Raw genomic sequence first — 23,877 nt, 5'->3', positions numbered from 1 at the left:
CACCTCCGGACCGAAGCCGTAAGCGACCTCTGAGAACGACGACAGAGGCCAGCTGGAGTACCGAGGTGATTTACGAAGTTTCCTGATAGACAGATAGCATTGTTGCTAAAGTAAGCTCGAACTGCTGCTTAATGTAGTTAGCTGCCGTTAGCTGGGTAAGGGGCACTTGCTGACTCAGCCCCAGGTTGCCAGGTTCCAACCTTGGTGCTGTATTCCTCGTCAAAATAGCCTCGATCTTCTCAGAGGCGGTGTGTTTCAGTCCTGGTCTGGCCGTGTTCACTGGGAGCTGCCAGTCCGGGGAGAGTCAACTTGGGCGACACAGTGTTTAGTGGTTGGGGTCGGGCGTATCGTACATTCCACGTTATTGGCTGCTGCCTGTTTTCACAGGAGACGCGTAACTATGCCAAAGCAGCTGCTTCGTAGGGACTTTAAGTGTTACGCACATGACTTGCCTACTGAGCTCTGACTGTTATTTCCCCACTCTGTCACTATACCGGCTTTCAACAACGTAGTTAAGCTGCTGTTTTTCTTGTTGTAACCTTAGTAGCTTGTCATAGAGAGCTGCTGACCACAACAATCAACTTTTCCTTCATTGTTCATAGTTGTTGTGGTGTTGCACTATGGGCAACCACTGAGTCTGAGTAACAGTGGTCAGCACCAGCACACATTTACACATTAGGACTCAAACACTGGGGCCATGACAAAATACAGAAGGGCTGCGTAAAGTTAGGGTTAGGGTTAGGGTCTCTCAACTTCCCCACTTACTGCTGAGTTTTGAGTAGTGAGGAGTTAAAACAAGATATATATCAAAGTTCATTCACAATTATTGATATCTTGCCTTGCCCAAAGTGTTTAAAAGTCTCCAAAACTACCTGAAAAATGTGTTAAACTGTCACTTTCTTCAGCAGTTACTGGAGTTAATCTTCCATTCTGTGATGTATTTGATACATTTAATGTTTTTAAAAAGGCAATACAGATTTGTTTCTTGCATGACCCAAACCACTTGGTCAGTTTTCTCACAGGAACGAAGACCTGTCATCTTATGAGTCAAGACCTTTGGGAAAGTGTGAACCAGTTCCTCCCTGAACAGAGATGGAAGCTGCAGTCCAGATGTGGCCAGATCACTGAAAACCACAACATATGGAGGGCAAACACTGATCACTAAAGAACTGAAAAACATGGGTGGGTATTCTCATTTTTCAGGCTCCATCAGAAAGCACAAAGCATCGACTCCCCAGAGGCACACAGGTAAGCCTCCGCCTTGGCGGAGTAGCATCAGATTTCCTTAAACACCCTGGGAATGAATTCTCCACTGACTCATCTGGAAATCAACTCCATCACAGATTTCATGGTGAAACTGCCCAGAGCGAACGAATGTACTGACCAACCCACAGTGTCATCAGAATGTGACCAGTCATGGCAAGTTTTTGTTCTAACTGTTGAGGTGGTGATTCAACTATGTGGTCATTCTGGTGGGTATAGGATAGGACTTATATTTTACTTAGGAGGAGGTGGCCTACGACATTACTTATCACCCAACTACAATGCAGTACCGAGTTCCCTCCCCAGACAGCTTAACAACCATTCACACCTGGGCTCACCTACCCTTAGCAACCCACATGAAAGCCCGGCTGGGTCCTAATGTCTCTGAGACTCAGAGCTCACATGTGTCCTGCCCCTGCAACAACATGGCTGCAATGTGATCCTTTGAGGCAACTAGGACTATCAAAGTTATGTCCAGTAAAAGCGCTTGTTTTTGTCACTCACAGGCTGAGATTGATATTTTAAGTGCTGACATCACTGAAAACGTTCTCTTCACCGATGAGAGCGGGTTCACACTGAGCACATGTGAAAGAGTCTGGAGATGGCGTGGTGGACATTGTGCTGCCTATGACATCATCCAGCATGACCAGTTTGGAGGTGGGTCAGTGATGGTCTGGGGAAGTGATTCCTACAGAGAGCGCTTTTTGTTTAATAATAAGATCATTTTTGTAACCAGAGACATAAATCTCGTGTAGCACCTGTCCCATGTAGCTATATAAGGTTATACTTACCGGGTCTGTGTAGTAGTACTATGGGCGGGGCCCTGGGTACGTTTTTTAAATTAATGGCGCGTTAACCTGTATTTACAAATTATAAATGGTGGTGCCTCCAATAAGATAAAGAAAATATACTCAAGAAGTCCATATGCTATTTCTTGGCGATTTTTACAGTAGCTTGTTTTCTCCAATGTCTTAAAAATGCAAAGCTAACAGTTTGAAAGCAAAGCTATTGACAGTTATGCTAGGCTAATGGCTAATTGCGATTAGCGACACACATCGTTTTCCACTATAACATGTAGTCACAGTATATAAAACCATACAAACACTCATATTTACCTCTTGTAGATCATTAACATCAAAACCCTTAGGATAACCGGTCGTCAATCCCTGCAGTTTGTAGACTTTATGACTCGTTAATTTTCATGTTCACTCTGCGGTGATAATCTGCATCTCACCCGGGACTAGCAGCTACGACTAAGCCCCGCCCCTCTACCTGAGAATGGAATTGGGTTGGCTGTTTGTTTTAGGACGTTCCAATTAAAATAAAGAAAACAAATGATTGACATATTGGGTTGTAAAGCAAGTTAGACTGTAGGGCTGAATACAGGTGCAGGCATAGACATAATAAATTATGTAATTATATATATAAATTATTATTATAATTATTATTATTAATAATAATTATTATGTAAATTATCTTTATTATGTCTATGCGTGCAAGGCTCACTGACTCAGGCACATTTCAAACAAACTATGTTACTTTGCATGAACTACGAACTGACTTATGAACTATAAAAATTAAGACTCATATTTCTACATATTTTTAAACCTTTGAAGTTACATTTTTTTACTTTATATATATCAATGTTTTAACCATATTGAAACATTTTTTAAAACTCTCTTTAAGGCTGATGCGTCTACATTGTTTATCTCCAGATGTCTAAATGTATTTTAACCAACTGAGCTACTGCAGCGTCCCTATGCAACCAATTTTGACAATCTAGATGAGACAACAACTTTAATGACCTTGCCAATTTTGAGAGTGAGACACCTCCTTCAGCAATATTTTTGTTTCTAGTTACAAAAAGGATCTTACTTTCAACAAAAAGGTCCATCCCCATAAAAGATTGTTGCTGTACTGTTGTTAGACAGAGTAACAATCTCAGCCTGTCAGTGTCAGAGTTGCCCTATAGGATCACACTGCAGCCAGCTGAGGGGATCTACAGGACCGATTTTGAAACTTTTGCAGAATCTGTAAATATAAGGCCCAAAATACCTGAATTCCCCTTTGATATAAATATAAAATGGTGTGCAGATGTTATGAGAAGTGATTTAAAACATGTCACTGATTCTGCAGCCACATTCTAATCTTTTATCAAGATCAAGAAATATCTTCCAAATTCAATCTTGTAAAAAAAAAAAAAAGACAGTTTGAGATTTTTCTATACATAATTTAAATCACCACATCAGAAATCAATTTTCACCTTCAAGGATGGTTTCCTCTTGTGAGAAAACTGGAAAAATCTGGACCTTTCCTTCAAGAAGTAGTCTATAAAATGTCAAAATAAAATAAAATGCCTTTTATTTTCCTCTCAAGCCCAGTGTGACGTCTTCAAAATGTGCTTATTCTGTCAGACAAGCAGCCCGAAACTCAAACATATTCAGTTTCCTGTCACAAGAGAATAAGACAGGCAGCAAATCCTTTCAAACAACAAGTTGGATTCAATAATTAATGCGCTTTTGTCAGAAAAAAATGACACTGACTTGATTATAAGCATTGTTGATTAATTCCTGTCGACTGGCTAATCCCTTAGTTGTTTCAGGTCTATCAACACTGTTGGAAAAGAAAAAGGTTCAATTCCCAGATGCTCAACAACAGCACAGTGACACTGACTTTTAGCCTGGTGAGTCAGGGAGCTATGAACACAAACAGGCTGATCACATGATAACGGAGTGTAACTTTCTCAGCATTCGATATCTTTAAAAAAAAAAACCCAACAGATTCTTTTCATATCAGTTTTATTGAACAAAAAACTTTTCAAAGATCATGTAGGAAATACATTATAATACAAGTGTTGCACAAACAAGACTAACAGAAAGAAGATCTAGAAAAGGGAATTGTTGGTGGAGACATGACTGTATAGACACATCGGAGAGGGGCGCGAGGAAACCGAGAGACTCTTCCAGAACGTAAAATTTCACCAGAACAGAGATGTGGAAATCTGCAGGGCCGACCAACAAACACAACTGTCGCCTCAGTTTAAAAGAGGGGAACAGACTGCTAATTCATGGTGAATGGATCTAAAGTCAGAAAGCACATATTTCCACTTTAAATCTGATTAGTTATTTCTACCAAGTGGCCTGTAACAGATTCCACAGCATTTAAACATGAAACAGATGTTTGGAAATCCAGTTTTATTTTTTTGTTGCATCTTTTTCACAGTTTTCTACTGTCCTAATGGTGGTTTATTTACCTAGACCTTAACATATGGTTCATGTAGTCAATATTTCTGACACTTGTTTTTTTCTTTTCTGGAAAAAAGGAAGAATTAAAATGTAGTTTAACTGAAAAATCTTAAACCAAAGTCTGCTCACTGGCTTTTTTACAGAGCATTCATCCACATTTAAAAAGGAGACATATTATGAAAAACTTACTTTGTCAGTGCTTGTGTGTATACATTTGGAGAGCCTACCAACCCTAAAACTGTTACGATTCAGGTTTTGTGGGCTGCCTAGGTCAGAAAACTCGGGATTCGGCAAGTCAATCAGGTTTTGGCCACAGACCACTCAGCAATTGTTAAATGATTGAAGCGTGTGTTTGAGCTAACTTCCCAAGCTCAAGGATGTGTGAATTTTACCGATGTTATGGACTACATTACCAACGAGGGCCAGTTACTGCACGAGCTGAAGAATAGATCTATACCGGCTGTCTGTGACCTGACTTCAAACTTAGAAGCTTTGAGTTTCGCCTTGTCTTATGTTGCTTTCCTGTTTATTTTGCAGCTCAACCTGTTGAATCAGGTTGAATCAGGTCGCTTTTTCTGTTTGTAATGCAGCGCAAGCTCAGTTAGCTCTGGCTTGCTTGTTAAATGAAGTGTGTTTTAATCCGGGCACCTCACCAGTATGTGTGTCGCTGCTGTGTGTTAATTTACTTGATAGAAATGCCCTGAATTTAACGGAAACACGTGAGCAGTGGTGGTTCAGGCCTGTGAGAGGTAACCAATCAAAACAGACTGGGCTTGTTAGGAGGGGGGGCCTTAAAGAGACAGGAGATAAAACAGAATCTCAGACAGAAGGCGAGTACAGTGCTGCAGCACTGCACAGCATGACAAAAAACATGATGCATATTTATTTAACATTAGAGCATGTAAACATATTCGTAGCATAGTAGTTACCCAAAATAGAATTATGAACCTGGAAATTGACATAATATGTCTCCTTGAATGCTTTTAAGATGTGTGAACTGTGAGTTAAGATCTTCAGTTGAAGCACTGTTTCGGAGGTAGCGCTCAATAATGCGTTTGTCTTCTGTAACGTGATTTTGTCCCAGACATCTCAAACAAAATTTTCAGGGGAATACACGGGGGTTTCTCACAGATGATAACATGAACATGGATTCAGGTGGTTCCTCACAGAAGGAACCCTTTGGAAAGCACACAAGGCGGTTTGGCATGCTCATCCCAACCTGCAGGGGCAGCAGTGCTAAGAGTCCCTCAAAGAATAACTCACAGGGAGTAAATGCTCCTTAATGCTAAACCATATCTGAACTAGAAGAACATTCTTGTGCCTGTCATTTCATTCAGCACCAACGTTGCAAACTTTGCACAAGTAGCGAAACCAGTGTGGGTTCAAAGAATGTCAAACCAAATTTTACAGAGTGTCAAACATTTTCCACGTCACAGGAAATAAGAATATTAACGACTTCCATGGTCAGGAACAGGCGACGATGAAGCACTGTCACACCCCCAAAGTGCATTTTTATTTTTATTTTAAAGGTGAACAACAGTTTGATCACAGCTGAGAAATTCAAGAGACAAAACAAAAAAATTGATAATTCTTGCCATCAACTTAAGAGAACAGAGCACTGGTGAGTTCTGATGGGAGATAAAACCTTCTAATGCTGCATTTTTTAACATAATTGAACAAACAGGCCTGAAGCTCAAGTTAAGAAACATCATCACAAACGTTTTCAAATCAGCCAAACAAATGTCTTACATTGTACGCCAACTGACAGTTGGCTGCCTGCGTAGTACAAAAATTTACTGCACAAATTAATCCTGAACAGCATTAGACTAGTAGCTGATGGCTGTTTCCAAGCCTGTGCTCACATCTTGGCCTTTTTGTATCTGGTGTAAAACATCTTAAATTTATGGAGCTGGACCAGAGCCATGTCATGGAATGGAAGAATTCTGAGGGAAAAGGTCATAATTCAGAGAATAAATTCTGAAATTACATGTATAAATGTGTAAAAACAGGATTCTGAGATCATTTTTAATGATGAGAAAATGTGAGAAAACTTAGGATCCTTCCTGATTTCCAGTGAAGACACAACAAATTACAAAAAGGAAGACAAACTGAAAACATTTCTCTTTTCCCCTCCTTTTGTTTAGTTTGTTTTGGTGAAACCAACCAACCAACCAACACGTCTGCTCGACAGAAGACTTTTGAAACCTGCCCCTCTCATCCACCAGTTCATCTGGGCGTCAAATGAAAAAATACTTAAACAAAATTGCCGCTATACTTCAAATGACTTATAAATACTCTTAGAACAACTGTGAGTCACTCCCAGTGCCTTATTGAAGGGCAGAAAATTCACCTTTGACATAACAGTCACAGTGGATGCTGCGTCCCAAAATTCAGCAACATCGGCTAGCAGCCAGTCAACCCAGAGCAGAATGATGGTTGGTTGAAGTACTGAGTATAGTAAACTAATGTCGACAGTGAAAATGTACCAGCATTTGGTCGATAATCATCTCCCAGCCTGCTGGGAAAAGCATCACCTAACTTCAAATGCCTTTCAATCCCGAGTGCCTCTGTCAGGAACCAGAGCCTCCACATATTCTCCCTCCAACACTCAGCAGAGATCACAAAAACTCATGTAAGACATCTGCTATGAACACTGGGGCTCAGTCAGGTAGAGGCTAATGGATGTAAAATACTAACATCTGCTAAACGAAACAATGTGTGTGGTTGTGAGTGAAATAGTCACTTATTCTGGTATCTGAAGTCTCTCAGCACATGGTTGAGAGGTTGGATCTGAATCACTGGAGACAGGTTGACCTGGAGGATCTTCTGAGCTTTTCTGCGGGCCTCAGCCACCGAGCGAGAGTCATCCACCTTTATCACTTTCCATCTAAAACTGTTCTTGTCCTTCCAGCCATTTCTCTGCCGGGTCAGTTCCTTGGGGCCCCGACCATCCCGGTGGAGGCCGTTGCTCCTCCAGCCGTTACTGGTCAGCTCTGTGTGAGTCTCTGGGAATGCCCTGCCATTAGCGTAAAAGACTGGAGCAGAATCTCCGATTAGGGCACCGTCCAATCGGAGGGGGCAAGACAGGCTCTTCTGGCTGAACAAGGCCACAGCTTTGGTGGGGGCCCCGCCACCGTTCTGAGAAGGCTGCAAAGGTATTCCTGAAAGCATTGGAGGGTGCTGTTGCTGTGAAATGGCAACAGAGGGCGCCTCCGAGGACGAGTCCCAGGAAGTTTGGATCTGGAGTCTGGCAGTGTGGTAGCCAGACAGGCCTTTAATGCTGGTCAGTTTGAGGCACGGCTGCAACTGCAGCACCTGCGACATCTCTACAGTTCGACCAGGTGTCCTACTGCAGATGAGGGCATGATGGTCCATTAGCTCCGGAGGGCGGACGCCTTGAATCCTTGGACTGCTCTTTTCAGAGGCGTTCCAGGATGGGTGCACCTCTCTCTTCTTGGTCAGGGGCTTCTTCCCCCTCCTCTTGGCAGTGGGTCTGACATTCCTGTTGGGTGGCCTCAGCATGTCTTCAGTCATGGGTTGGGTGGTGCAGGATCGGTAGCCGTAAACGTCCTTGCTGCGCAGCACGGTGGGCTTGTGTCCCTCTTCGCTCAGGTCCTGCAGGAAGTTGACCAGCTCCTCGCAGCTGGAGAGGTCATGGGACATCGGGCTGAGGATCTTCAGAGCATCCAGGAGGACGTTGTGCCCCGCTGACGAGATCCGGGACCAGGAGTGAACCGCCCTCCGCTCTTCATTGGCGTATGCCAATGGCCGGCCAACCACGGGACCTCGTGCCGCGTCAGCCATGTTTTTAATCCTGCCAGGAAAACACAAAAACCGTTCTGTTAAACAAAATTACAAAGACCAACTCGACCGTTTTATTTTTAATCTTAATTCAACACCTTTCACTCGCACTTTGGTATTTTGCAACCTCATATTGCTTCACCTCTTTTGTCCCCATTTGCCATTTTCATATTTATTTTCTACCTAACTGATGAGTATGATGGTAGCAGTTGGAGCTTGATCTCACTGTGGTAAATTTTCCCAGAGAACCAGACAGACGGTCATCAACTGTTATCTTATAACCCAAGACATTAATTGAGCACGTACATTTTAAAATTAAAAACTTTTAACTCTTGAAAGCAACTTGATACATATCAAGATGACTGTCATTTAACAGAAACTTGTTATGTTACAGCGTTACCTACCAAGAAAAGTAACTCCTCAGAGTACTTTTACATTACCAAAAAACACACTATTGGGCAGGACAATATCGTGATATGAAACTCTCTTCTCTGATTGCATAATCTGTTTAAGTCCAAACAAACTATTCAAATTATGTTACCCAGCTGGATAGTGTTTGGAAAAGTGGTAACACTGTGTGTATGACACAAACAAAACAAAAAGACAAAATTAGTTGATCAAGGTTTGACTCTTCGAGACATGTCTCTACTCTCTATCACAATCATTTCTGCTGGTTCTGGGTGCTGCAACCTTCTGACCTCTGACCTTTCTACTACTCGTTAAATCCAGAAACTGAAGCCCATTCTCCAGCTGAGCCCACTGCAAGATGTCAGCGATAAGAGTCACCTGAATATAAAAAGTGAACATGAATGTGTACTGCTGCAGGCTGGAGACTTTTACGAGCTTGATTAATGCTCAGGGGAAAAACCAGTTTACTGTCAGCAGCATTGTAATCAGACACCTTACATAGCCAGACCAGCAGACAGTAACAACGTAATTATAAAGAAACAGTAAAGCTCCACATCCACCGAGGATAACCCCAGCTGGCTCGTTACTCTGAGCCGACGAGCGGAAGAAACTGTGACCTTCTCTCAGTTCAGCATCAGATCCACACCTTTACAGCCTTCATCTAAGCCTCGTTGGCTACCATGGCAACCAGGACCTTCGGGACAGGAGAAACAACGCCCTGAGATCCTCTTACAACAGAAAAAAATAAGAAAAAAATTCACCTGGTAGTTCCTGGAGTCTCTAGGGAAGGAAACCTTCAAATATATCATTCATCATCTTTGTACATGAAACATGAAAGGAAACGCTGAAAAGATCAAATTCATCTTTCGGTTGTCAGATCGTCAACATTTCCTCTCGTTGGAAAGAATGTTGCATTTTTTTAAATGTCCTCCTGCGTCAAATGGTCAAACAGAGTTGCAATCAAACCGAAAGCAAGTGCAAAGCCACAGTATACGGGCCATCAGTGAGCGTCTTTGGCCCCAGTTGTTCTGGTGTATCCCACACCGTTGGTCAGAGAAATCACACTGATTGGTTGTTCAGCAAAGCTCATCAGTGCACGAGTAGAGAAACGTGGAAAAAAAGGGAATGCCCATTGAGACCATCGCTGTAGTATCCATGATTTCACCCATTCAGTGCAGCTTCTCCTTATTTCTGTCTCTGCCACTTCTCCAATGCCATTTGTAACTTTTTAAATCAGACATGTTCGCGATAAGAAGTGGATGATTCAACGAGAGTGGTGTCAAAAAAACGCTACTTTATGCGTTTATTCCATTTGTATATCCGCGGCCCTGAGTTTCCCTTTTTAAAAATGATGAATACAGACTACCGCCACCTGAGGTATTTCCTTGCATGCAGGCGCAGAACATTCAAGCTAGTTGGCCAGAAAAGTATCTTTCTTAGAGTTGCATGGGAAATATTGTCTTTAGGAATATTTGTTCAAATGTATCTCTTCATATCAATGGTGCAGATTTATTGTTGTTAACTTCACAATCTGATAAGAGAATCAGATTGATAAGAGAAATCAGAAAGGTCTATGTCAACAGTAGCAACCATGTAAGATCAATGCTATTGTTAGTATTAGATCCTTACCACTAGTGGGGCAAAAGGGAAACGTGTGCCCTGAGATTAGTGCCATAGTCAACCCACAGAAAAATCAGAAATCAATAGCCAAATTTGATAAATTGATTAATATCTTTATTAAGCAAAAATTCCCAACCTCCTTCACTCTTCCCTGTTTTTCCTCTTTTGATATCATTGTAAACCGAATCCCCACAGCTTTTTAGGCAACGACATTTAAAAGATATCTGGTGGACAGCTTTCACTTTTTTGCTACATTTTGTTGACTTAGGATTCATTTTTCAATAAATGCATGAATAAATATGAACAGATTAGTCTGTCATGAACATAAATGTCAGTTGCAGCCCTAAATCAAGGGTTGATGCCCTGTACGTTGGCCATTTTTGGGCATCTCAGACTCAGCTCTCACCTGTTTGATATGGTTACACTTGAATCAGTCTTAAGGTTTGGTCTGACTTGCACCAGTCTCTGAAGGAAATCATCATGAGCTCAGTGACAACAGTGCTACGGCTGAGACTGTCTGCTACATGATACTCCGCTTAATATTTCCTGGTTAAATACAGGAGACCTGTGACAGATCCTGTTTCAGTGCAGCCCATCTGACGAAGCATTCAGCTGTACTGAGGTTAAGCCATCTGATGAGTTAGCATGCTAATGTGAGACTGTTAACATCTTTACAGTTTGCACGCTAACATTTGGGTTGAACTAAGATTTGTGTTTCTTTTCCTGATTAACAATTATGTCTATAAAATGTTTCCCAAGAATTTCCAAAAATTGCAACAAATGTGTTTATTTTACATTTTCGAGACTGAAGAAAAAACAACACATCTTTAAAGAGTCCTATAAATAATTTAACTTCACTTCACTCTCTTCATTTTCTCAAAACCATATTTTGCTCATGTGGCCCGGATCCTTTCCTCTAAAATAATTTAAAAAATGATGGGCATACATTTTTCATAGTCAAAGGTGAAAAAGAGGAATAAGTACAAAGGGGTGAAGAGGAAGAAGAGGGACAGAAATGAAGGTCAGAAAGAGAAGGAGTGAAAGGAGAAAAAGGAGGAGGAGGCAAAAGAAGGAAGAGAAGGAGAAAAGGAAAAATAGAGGTTGTAAAATCCAGAGAAAGATCTGTGGTGCCACTGCAAACAAGCCGACTTCCCAGGACTCATCGTGACTGTAGTACGCTCACAAGGAGGCTCTACATTAGCAGTTTCCTCACTTGGCAGGCAGTGATGGAGGGATGAATGGAGGGGGGGATGGGTTGGAGGGTGAAGGCCAGTTTGTGGTGAGGTTCCTGATTGACAGTACAATGACAAACTGCATGGAATAATTTCCCATTAATCATCATTTATATTTAATAATATTCACTTAGTGTGATTTTATCCATGCTAAACTTTCCGGATATGCTTTCTTGTCAAATATCGACTTCCGTGAAATACTAGCCTGTTTCAAGACCTCTGAATCACCACCCACGACTGATTTTTTGTAATTCAAATAATTCTGCTGTTGTGGTCATTGACACCCATTTCACAACTAGGTGAGAATGGGAATAAGAACTGGAACATCACCTTCCTACATACAACCAATCATAATGTTTGTTTACAATAACATCCGGTTCGAAAATCACTGCATCACACACTAATTTAGACAACACATTATTTGTCCTATTCTATGATGATATTTCGAAGTGTATACCTCTAATTCATCTAAAATATATGTTTGATACTTTCATATCCCATTGATTCTAGTATTCATTCTTTAACTATGGTAAAAAAAACATCACAGTGACCCTCAACCACTAAAATCTAATCACTTAATCCTTGAGTTAAATTGGACATTTGTGCAATATTTAAAGGAAATTCCCTCAGGGCTTTCTTAAGAGACCGCATTCACACGGATGTGACGGACGGACAACCTGAAAACATAATGCTTCCAGCTGCAGCAATTGCAGGTGCAAAACAATGACAGCTTGAGTTTACCCAAAACTAGCATTCCTAGATATCAGTATTAGGTAGATTTTGAAGACGCTAGCAAAGCAACACAGTTCATAAAATACACAGTTGAAACATCAGACAGGTCGAACCACCATGTTTGACTAGATATCTTCAAATGTTACGGTTACGACTAAAAAAATGACGAGAAACAAACATCCGTTTAGATTTCACATATCTCCACAATGCAACACATTCCTCAAACGTGACTTCCTAAACCATAATATTGCCACAATCTGGAGGACAGAATGAAATCAGAGCAAAATAAATTCTCTCTCTTCTGCAAATACAGTTTGGTTTTTCTTGCAGGTTGCCTTCATAGTGAAATGCCTGCAGCTGCAGTTGAGTGGTTACAGAGCAGTTAATCAGACTGAGATGTCACAAATGCCTGTGATTGGTCAGTTAACTGGTGAATAGGGAGTGCTTCATTTGATGCGTCACAGCAGGAACTCTAGATACAAAGCATGACGTGTTACAAGCTAGATCCAATCCAAGTTACAGCTGGAAACCAAAATCATTCATACTGCAGCCCCATACAGTATAACTGAGTACATGCATGCATATACGTTTATGCACACAGTCACCTCTCACTGCAGCACCTTAATAAAATGTAACCTAACCTGTCACAGGTTTTGCCTTTTATTTCCACTTGCTTTGAGCCCCTGACACAAAATGTGGGCACTCCTCAGGAGCTGATTTTAAACCGAAGTTCCAGGTACTTTCAGGGGTAAGCAGCAGTGCCATCGTGATCGGACGAACGGATGACTGCGATCAAAACAACAGTAACTACCATTTCTATACTGCATCTAATGGACGTGCCACAAACATTATGTCAGATAACATTAGAAATGTTACACTTTCACAGACTGACAGGACAAGTTCAAAATAACTTTGTGATGTTCAAGTTCAGTTCCTGACTTACATTTGTGAACACATACCAAGCCAACAGGACCAGCACTGGGCTTTGAGGTGACTTTGTCCTAGAGGCTGCAGTTGATATTAAGTCCAGCACGGACCAGTCGGTATTGTGTGTGGATTGGCCCAGGTGAAGTTCGAATGGACTGGACCAAAAGTAATTGGCTGGGAGAGAGAGGCTAGCAGTTGCAATACCTAAATGCATGCAGCCCACTCGCCCGGGAAAGTCAGCCACACAGCACTCGGTTATTGTTATTTAAGTGTGGCTGGGGTTACTTAAAAATATGTATATTTTGTGCTGCATCACCCCAGTTGAGAAGCGGCTCACTGGAAATCCCCCAGTGCTCCTCATGGCCAGTCCTCCTTTGCACTTGTCACATACAAGGCCTCTCTAAATTCCAGTTGACAACATTACTGTGTTCCACAGACTGCAGCTGCTCCGGTGAGCGTGTAGAGTTGTGTTTCGGTGTTTCACGGGTAAGACTCTGCCAACAAAAGCTCAAGCATTTTTAAAGTAGTTGAAAAATTAGCAAAACAACTCAAGCAACTAGAGAAGCAATTGCTGGCTTTAAACATTGAATAGCACGAATACTGTATGAAAGCTGTGGAATATTTAAAGGCTAATAGAAAAGCTGGTGCTAAGCTGAATTGCTGGCTTCAATTTGAACATAGATGCAAATTGCAAATGAATGAGTATGACAAGGGGGAAAGGGTCTAGTTAGTATGGATAGGATTTAAAAGTTAAATCAAAGTCAATGTATGAAAGATGTGGAATATGAGGTTTGAATTGAGTTTCTGGCTTAAAGATCAGTGTTTGACATTCAGTGACATCTAGTAGTGAGGTTTGAGATTACAACAAACAAAATACTCGTCGTCTTGCTGAGGCAGTCATATCTTTTGCCAACTTTATTAGCACAACACCAGATATTTGAGACTGACTGGACGTCTTACACCAGATGTGGATGACGGACCAATAACACACCCCACTGACATCACATGACTGTGACTATTCTCTGCACTACAATAAAATAGTACCATTACATTACATCACCCCCCCAAAAAAAACTAATTCCTGAACTTTGGACACAATGATGTCATTTTTACGTACTCAGTACAATTACATCATTCTAACTTGGCTTATTATTTTTTATCTGCATGGAAGCTAATCCTTATCACATTCCCTTCTGGTCCCTGTTGATATGTCATTACCTCCCTTCTTTTGACATTATAAACAGGAGTGCACATAACGTTTTTGGTCTGGTTCTCAAGGGAGTACCTAGAGATGCTGCTTGGTACTCACTCTTTACATGGCGCCCTTATCCTACAAGCTGTCGTCATTGCTTTCCTCCTGACTGCTCTCCTCACTATCTTCTTTTCTCTCGAACACGGTAGATAATGATGTAGGCCTGCTACTTTCTCCCTGGTTGAGCCTGCGATTTGCTGTTTGCATCCACAAGTCAACAGCTGGCTTTGGGTCCAAAGTCTCTGTTGTCATCTTAGACAAGTGAATGTGCATCAGAGATGAGAGGCAAGAGTCTGACAGGAAGGGTTTCTGTACTTGCTTTTGATTGTATTGAGACTTGAAAATCCCCTCTCGCATGCAGCACTACTCAGTGGAAGTGTGAGTGACAACACAAGGACTTTCTGAGTGTTGGTGTAGAAATCTGGATTGCTTGTCTTCACTATATTGACCAAGTCATTCACAGAGGAAGCAGCCAGACGTTTTCCTGCTTGCTTCAAATGCATCCATTCTCTTACAGTGGAGTCTCTGTCAACAGATAAGCAGGCTTCATATTTCTGAATTATGTTACCAAGTGTTGTGTTGCCAGAACTGTGCAGATCTTTCATTTCCTGAGACCAAGTTGAAGGATCAAAAATTAAAAAGTGATCACCTGACTTGAAAGATTCATATCTGTTTTCAAACTCCTGAATGAGACCTCTCAATACATCAATTTTTTCCTTGTCTGCATCAGCATTTGAAACAGATTCTTTCCTATACTTGCCTTCACTGTCAAGCAGAAGTGTCAGCTGTCCAATAGTTACCATGAACTCATCTTTGCATTCACCTTTAGTCCAATTCTCTTGCTGGAACCTGAGGGAGGTGAACTGCAAAATATTTCCAGTGTCCAGCATGTTGGCCAAGAAACACTGAAAACGCTCTGTGCAGATGCGTTTCAGGTCACTGTCTTGGAGCCATGTGAATTTGAATGGTAGGTAAAAGCCTCCATATTTTCAACAGTGTATCTTGCCTCCATGCAGACCATCTGATATTGTGAAACTTTCGAAATTTCACAAATGCAATTCCTTTCTCAGCACATCTTCTTTAGTTGTTCTGTTCTTTTTGGATCCCCTTTTTGTAAATAAATGCTTAGCAACTTGACAATGGAGCAACTGAATGTTGAACAGTATGGAACTATGCAATCAGCAACCAGAGTGTGGGTGGTACACAATATGCACACAAGGAAATCCCCGATGGCCAAAATCTGACGCAATTTGGGAAAGACCCCGTTATGAACTCCCACATTGACAGCAGCTCCGTCAGTGCAAACCCTGACCAACTTCTTCTTACGCTCATCCCCTAAACCACAGGTATGGAAAAGTTGCACAAGCCTGTCCATGATGTCCTGAGCCACTCGATGAACACCCAAATGAATTAATCTGAGGAAAACTCTCCGCTGCTGGACACCGACCCAATGTACACAATTTCCTGCTCTGCTTTTGTTATGTCTTCTAACCAGTCAAAGAGTACATCCCAAAATTCAGCTGCCTTTAACTTTTCACCCAACTCTGAGCTGACTGTCTGTGCGATGCATTGCATAATGTGTGTGCCCCCTTCTCGTGAGTGATACACAGCCCCGACATCGACTCCAAGCCTCTTGAAAAGTGGGATATCATCCTCAAACGAGCGCATAGGACGTGCATGTTTCGCTTTGGGAAAGGCCAACAGAAAAACATTACACAGCGCTTGGCGCTATTCTTCCTTCATGTTGTCCCGCCACCTGTCAAGAGGATGAATGGATGTCTGACTCTGCCTGTGCATGTTATCAATAGTTTGCACTATGTTCATGTACTTTTTACTCTTGTCATGCATTACAAGAGCTGGATGACTGGATTCGCCCGCAAGATTGCGATTGTCACGGCATATTCTGCACCACATCTCAGTCCGGTTGTCATCTGTCTGAAGCCACTTTTCCAGAAAAACACGTTTTTTACTTTGAGGTTCAGTCTGGCGTTTCTTTGTAGATGGTGCCAAAAAAATGCCAAAATTGTTGGTACACAAAAGCGCTTCCCTCCGTGTTTTCTGCTGCATATTGTTTATTTTTACCGTGCATGCGCGCCAGTTATGTGCACCTCTGATTATAAACCATTATTTCCATAATATCCTTGTAATCCATCCTTTTCCAAAGTAAGCACACTCCTTCTTTACACTATTATTTATTGCTGTCTATTAATATCAATTAAAAAAATATTAAACTTGACTTTATTGATTATTCATATATTGACCTAGTTTAACAATATACTGATAAAGTCAAACAGGTTAAAATATTTCCAACAACTTACGATCGCGTCTCAGTCAGGTTGAATAAAAGCAAACCATTTTAAGCTGATACACCGGACCAGATCAGGATAACCGCTAACCTACCCATCCCCAGTGGTGACATGACTGTTGTTGTACTGATGAATAATGAGTGTATCACAACAGGTTACAATGGAGGAAGTGTTGAGTTTGCATCAACTTTACAAAGAAACTGAAGCAGAATTAGAAATAAAGGCCTGTCTCAAATATAAACATTTAAAACAAAGGATTGGTTCTATCTGCAGTTGGGAGCACTATTTGAGAATTTGTGGCAATTTCCAACATCATTAACAGAAAACACAATCAACTAGGTTATGACTTATGAACAATTGCATGTAATTGATTATCATGAACATGATTCACTAAAGCAAGATGTACACAGTCAATCTGTTGATTGACATTTCACAATAAAATCGACTAATTTCCATATTGAGACTGCACAGTCCACATGGACTCTGTCTGTCCATCCGAGAGAATGACAACATCGTGATCTAATCTGTGCCTTCCTGTAAGAATACGCCTACTGTAACAATTTCTGTCCTGGAGACACCATTATCTATCCATCAACACAGGAGGGCCAACTCCTCAGGTCAAGACTCTGCTGTCCACTTACATCTGAAGGAGAAAAATCATTCCTTTGAGGACAACAATGTAAACATCTTGGCCAGAGAAGACAGATGGTTTGAAAGAGGAGTAAAAGAATCTATCTATGTCAAACTGGAATGACGGGGGAGGAGGTGGCCTAGGACATTACTTATCACCAACCTACAATGCAGTACTGAGTTCCCTCCCCAGACAGCTTAACAACCATTCACACCTGGGCTCATCTAGCCCTAGCAACCCACATGAAGGTCAGTTGGGTCATCAACCTACAAATAACCCTTAATGAATGAGTTTAAAAGCCTGCAACTCCCCTCAAGTTACTTAGAACTGATGAAGCCTCTTGCGGTGAAACGTCTTCAAGAAACTGAAACATGCCCAGTTGCCTACGATACAGCACTTATTTCAGGAATTACCATGACCTGGATGACTGAGAACCTTCATCACCATGTTAGTAAAACATATGATGACGAGGAAAGTCAACAGAGCAGACACATACTGGGAGTAGAGAAACAGAAAGGCGAGGCAAGCCAGTGCACACTATGTAGGCAAACTTTAAATGCAACTCAAAATATAGGAAATGGGTATTTCAGGGCAGCTAGTTAGTCCTAGTATTATAATACATATACAATATATGTAATCTGGAAAAATGTAATATCAGACCAAGATCTTTCATACTAAAAAACAATCAAAAGTAGTTTCTAACAGTGTGACTCACTTTTACATGGAAACTCTTTGAAGATGAGGAGTAACTGTTGAGACTGGCAAATGCCATTTCTCAAGTAATGATGGCAGGGGTTGCCTACGTGCAACCCTCTGCAATGACAAAAAAAAACAAAAACAGGAAAGCACTGCTAATGTTAGCCTAAACTCTGACAGCACCACTCAGGACCGGTTCCAACAAAGTGGCTATTCCAGTCATTCACGGGAATTTTCTTATGCAACTCGTAACCCAACAAAACAACATAGTTAGTTAATATTAAAAAAAGCTAACCATTGGGTGTAACACAAGGTACCTGCTACCTGTAGGTAGGAAGATAGTTAGCCAGGCATGCTCAGGTTACATTACATTACATTAAATCACACGGTTCAATGTATTCATTACATTTTTGCGTGAGGAGAAACTTTACAGCTTGACAGGCCTGCTGTGTCTAGATTAAGTTGCTATGCTATGATTGGACAGTTGCTGTTCAGGGGTTTGGGGCCAGAACCATCGACTTCTATGCTCACACTGTATGGATCAGAGGACCAGCCTCAATGCATGTGCTCACAATGAACAAAAGTACTGAGACCCCGGTCTGTTTTTATCTCTCGACAATTCAAGTAAAACATATTCAGACAAGACAATGATAACAACTGAATCCTCAACCATGTTGACAAGAAGAGGGAAAGGCGGCATAAAGTGGACTTTGTACGGTGAACAGAAAGTAAGAAGAACCGTAACCGTAAATGGCTGCAAGGTGTAAATAACATGATCACAACGTGTAAAATACTACTCCTGTTATATCAAAAGAAGCTCACTACATTTTATAATGAATCAGCTCAAACTACTAGACAGCCGACCCTAAATTCCTACATGCCAGATATCCATCCGATCGTCCAGGAGCCAGAGCTGCTCAAGTGATTAATTAGCAGGCCCCACTTAAACTGCATGGTAAACGACAACCAATCTGGCAGACACTCTAAAATTAGCCTGGGGAAACCAATCCAACCGCAAAATTCGGGCTGAATCCAAATGTTGTCTGCGCGGCTTTAAATGCCAGTGAAAAACATGGTTAACAATGAAAATCGACCTCAGAGCAACATCAGTGAGATGGTCCAAGGATTTTGTATACCAGTGCAGAGTACAGGAAGGTAATAACCGACCTTTGAAACAGTATTAGAATTTCAACAGAAATATATTAAAATATAGCATTTTAACTACCTAATTTATCTTAACTACCTTATCGTAATTAAAGTAAGAAACTGTGCCTGGTGTCTTTAGTAAATACACTGTTAGTGGTTTGGTGACTTAGAGACTGCTCAGATGGTTTGAGATCAACTATAGCTGGCAATGTAACAGCTAACACACCAGCCAGCCAGTAACATGCTAGCACCAGTACGTCACATGTCTCAAAGCTTCTTTCAACATTCTCTGTACTGCACTGCCATTTGTTGTCAGGATTACACACCAAGTCATTCAATCAAAACTAGCTTGCATCTAACAGTTTGCAATAACTTCTGTGTAAAAAAATAACCCTGCATAACACACTAGCTTACATACAATTTTAGTCTTTTTCATAAAGTTATTTCAAAATGTATATCTTATCCATTTAAACATGCACGTTTGAAGCTTTCATATATCCTTCATTAATAACAAGACTTGTTGGGCCACAAGACAGAAGAAAATGACAGTTTCAGTTTAATTGAACTAACAGCATAGGATGTCGCTGTTGTGTGGATATCAAAGATGCTAGCAAGCAATACGGTACATAAAATAAGCCCAGCAGAAACGTCAGATAGGTTGGACCAACATGTTGTCTTTACAGCTGAAAGGACAAACAGAAATTTCAAAAAAGTCTGCTGATTTTCTCCTCAATGTAAATGAACTGCCAGTTTTCTACCTGGAAGTGGTTGTTGTTAGAACAACATCATGGTGTTCGGTCCATAGCAATCGCAATAGATCATATTCACATGGAGGCCATTTGCCTGTTGGGTCAAAGGAGTCCCGAAAATGGGCCTGTAAACCAAAAACTGAGTCTATCAGAGAAAATACTCAAGAAATCAGACAGACAAATCAGACAGCAACCTCAATAAACTCAAGCCAATCCTGGGACCAGACTGAACTGGAGCTTTTGGGGCTCTTGGTTTTATACTTTGGGAGATCTCAAGGAGCCTCCACCTATTTTCTTAAAATACTCCTTCTGAGATGTATTTCTATGGGTGTCTGTACATCGCATCCAACCTCCGTTCCCATTATTTCCAGTATTCCAAAGGGTTTGTTTTTTTTAACGTTGCCGATGTCTCACAGAAGTACATAAGATTACTAATACCACCCCTAAACTAAGTTTGCTCAGACGTCACACTCGAGGCCAGAAGCATAAAATTATGCTGCGGTTTTCTAGGTAGCAAGTTGTACACATAGGGAAAAAATTCTGTCAAACTGAAATAATTTCACCAATTACTGACTGATCAGCAACTGAAAAAATCATTGATAATGAAAAATTACAGGGACATCAAGCCATATTCCAAGGTACAATAACAAATTTGATAACACAAAATTATTGTTTTGTTTGACTCTAAGAATTCTGAAGGTTGCTTCCAACATCTAACAAGGTTCGTCAGCCAATAGTATAGCACAGTTGGAATCACGTGGTATCGGTGTTTCGTCAATGTCAAATCAAGAGTCTAGGTAGTTGCCAGTTTGTGGAAAATAAACATAAAAGTGGCTGATTTCTTTAATAAGTGCCCGGCATACTGTACTGCTAGCTAGCAGCACCACATTACCAATGTAATACTAGCTAGAGGAACAGTATACTATTAGCTTAGCTAGCAAGCATTAGCTAAATTAATGTTAGCAAGTGTTGGCGATGTTAGCATAAGCTACATTAACGTTAGCTAGTGGTAGCAATGCTTGCTACAACAAACTGGCAACCACTTGATGGGGCAAGATGACTCGAACAACAGCAGCATTGTGATGAGAATGCAACAGACCATTTTCACAGCAAACAAAACAAAGGTGTGACCAGTAACGTTAAGGATGACTCTATTCTATTAAGTGGCCGAGTAAATCATGTCAGTCAGTGAGCAAACACAAAACCAGAGCCCTGGAACGAGCTCAGTCAAAATGTCTGCCATGAAAAGGGTCGATGGGAGGGGGAGATGAAACGCCACATTCAGTGACTGAATGTTATCAATAACACCTTTAAATAAATGTGGCCAAGATGTGTGTTGATATTTCAGACTTAGCTAAGAAGCTAGTTAGCTAGGAAGAGTTTGAATGCCTATATTAGGTGTCGTCTATTGGAAGCTATCGGGTTATCGAGTACGTTGTTTGACCTTGAATTATAGTCCTCTCCCTCTTGCCTTTCAGTTGCTGATCAAACAGGAAGTGGTGACATTATAACAAATTGTCAGATTCATACGTTTATGGGACTTTCAACCTGGAACGCAGCAGTACATAATTCGAGCTTCCCACTGCGAGTGTGATGTCAGAAGAAAATGGCCGCCATGTGAATGTGGTGTATTGTTGATTTTTTTTTTTTCCTGCAAAAGGTCAGCAATGTCAAAGACAGTATGCTTTTGTAAACAACAATGTCAAAGTTCACCAAAGTTGAAACTTACGCGAGAAAATTTGGCACGGCTTTGCCCACGATTTCACGATTCGCGCGCCGGTGCGACTAAACCGCAGGAAACCGTCAGCGGCAGCGCTCCCAAGTTTACGCGTTAACGAAACATACAGATTTACGTTTGTGCGATCGATAAGAACAAAAGAAACTGCACTTCAAAACATTTTGGTCAGACGCATTAAAAAACAGACTAGCTAAGGAGGCTAAGGTACGGTCGAGCTACAAAAACGTGCGCAATCCCGCGTCGTTGCGCGCCGTGAGCTCTCGAGCGCCCCCCTTACGGACACACCGCTCAGACTCAGTTGTATTTGTAGACACTGTTACCAGCCGCACTGTGACCGTAGCTCCGCACGCATCCACATACCCGCCGCACGGACGCTTATTTACAACTTTACGTGGTTTGCTGAAAGACGTCGCCATTTTTAACACAGACTTGTGAACTGCCAGCGACGAGCCTTGGCCGCCAAACACTCTCCCAGCAATCTTTCCTCTGTCTGAGCAGCTAGTTGTGGAGGATCCCTCAGCCCCCCCTCCGGCCGGGACCGGCCATCAGCTCGCCGCGCATTACAGGACGGATTTGGCGAGTCGGAAGCGTGAAGGTTAGCGACGCGGACGAAAGTGCTCCACAAAAAGGCAGAATTACCTTTTAACGGTGCTGTTTCGGCATCCTCCGGTCGCCGCTGCGCCGACGCTCCACGGTAAAATGGCTGCAACAACGGCGGTGTGGATGACAGACCAGCGAAGAGAGGCGGAGGCTGCCGGGGAGAGAGGAGAGGGGGCGGGCTCTGTTAACCCCGCCGAGGGGTGGGGGTGGGGATGGGGCACAAGTGACTGAAAGATAATCTTAGGTTTAGCCAAAAAAAAATATATATATATATATATATATATATCCACGAGAAATTCAAAAAGAATGTAAACGTGTGTTATTTCACAACACTGCAGTGAGTTTGGAAGTAAACACTGGCTGTCCAAACCTAGAAAGTACGATGTGGCGTCACGACTGGGCGGAGCTTAAGCCTATTTTTGTGTTTGTGACTGAAACTCTGAACATCAGCAACCAACACATCAACCCAGTGACCTGCAGTGCTCTGGCTCACACACTGGTAACAGAGCAAAGTGTACTGAATGAGGATTTTTTTATATATTTATTTATTTTATTAAAATGTAGTCTTTTATGCGAGAACAAGATTTTGGGATGACTGAAATAAACCACTGGCACGAGAAAATCAAAACATAAACACACAAATTGCCAGAAACCACCACTGGGTGGAGCTTGTGCTGGTGCTGTCGCTGAAACACATATTTATAAACTAATCTTGTGATTTTAACACTGACACTGAAAATCTTTTAAGATGAATAATTATTTTTTTATATAATTAATGGTAAATTACCTCACTATTTTAAGTGACCAAAAAGTTGCCCAGCAAAGTTCGTTTGACCAATTGTTGACTATTTTTTTTGTCTTTATTTAAGTTTAGTTTTTTAATCTTGTTATGTTGTTGTTGTCTTACCCATGGGCCATTCAGGGTAGGGGGAGGAAGGAGATAAAACCCTAAAAACTGGGGGTTAGTTAGGCTAAAATGATCAATATCAAGTATTATCAATTAGAGCCCAACCGATAAATCAGTTGGCCAATATTATCGGTCGATATTAGCCCTCGGTATGTGCTGATATGAAATCTCTCTGTGTTTTAAGATTATAATGCAGAGAAAGATGCTTGGGATAACATAATTATCACATTTCCTGCAAGTTCAGTAAGTTTCAGTGTACTGATGTGATTTTAGACAATCAAGTCTATTGTTGAAATCTGAACTATCCTGCCTCTGTTGTGTAAAACTCCAGTGTGATCAATTATAATCAAGAGTGTTGAACTATTTACTATATGACAATACTAACTGGGTGAAAGGTACTTGTTTTCCATTCCTCCAACATTGCAAGGGAAAGCACATTCCAATGTATGACCGCCATATGATATATGGCCGCCTGCTACCTAAAAGGTTATGTTTACTCCGTATAGCTTATTTTTAAAACTTAAACACCCGTTGACCATGTACAAAGCTAATAGAGTCAGGTGTTGGCATCAACCAATGGAAGGAGCCATAGACAAATCAGGCCATGCCACATTAGAAATGGTC

The 23,877-nt window shown here is 41.4% G+C and overlaps 1 protein-coding gene across 2 annotated transcripts; it reads right to left on the bottom strand.

Annotated features, from left to right (window-relative positions):
* Positions 1 to 5,994: 5,994 nt before the first annotated feature.
* On the bottom strand, positions 5,995 to 22,473 carry ccdc71 (coiled-coil domain containing 71). 2 transcript variants are annotated; one of them, XM_073468904.1, is made up of 2 exons: positions 22,386 to 22,473; positions 5,995 to 8,322 (listed from the first exon to the last, which is right to left on the bottom strand). In XM_073468904.1, the coding sequence occupies exon 2, from the start codon at positions 8,310 to 8,312 to the stop codon at positions 7,248 to 7,250; it is 1,065 nt and encodes a 354-aa protein (XP_073325005.1). In that variant the 5' UTR covers positions 8,313 to 8,322; positions 22,386 to 22,473; the 3' UTR covers positions 5,995 to 7,247. The 2 variants fall into 2 exon arrangements, with proteins under 2 accessions (XP_073325005.1, XP_073325006.1); XM_073468905.1 differs by lacking the exon at positions 22,386 to 22,473 and adding an exon at positions 20,018 to 20,059.
* Positions 22,474 to 23,877: the final 1,404 nt, after the last annotated feature.

Source organism: Pagrus major, chromosome 6, assembly GCF_040436345.1.
Source record: "Pagrus major chromosome 6, Pma_NU_1.0".
NCBI classification, from domain to species: domain Eukaryota; kingdom Metazoa; phylum Chordata; class Actinopteri; order Spariformes; family Sparidae; genus Pagrus; species Pagrus major.
This window is presented reverse-complemented; position numbering and strand designations above follow the sequence as displayed.

Bases quoted from the DNA above. Each gene is read 5' to 3' on its own strand.
- ccdc71 (XM_073468904.1), bottom strand. From the start codon at position 8,312: ATGGCTGACGCGGCACGAGGTCCCGTGGTTGGCCGGCCATTGGCATAC.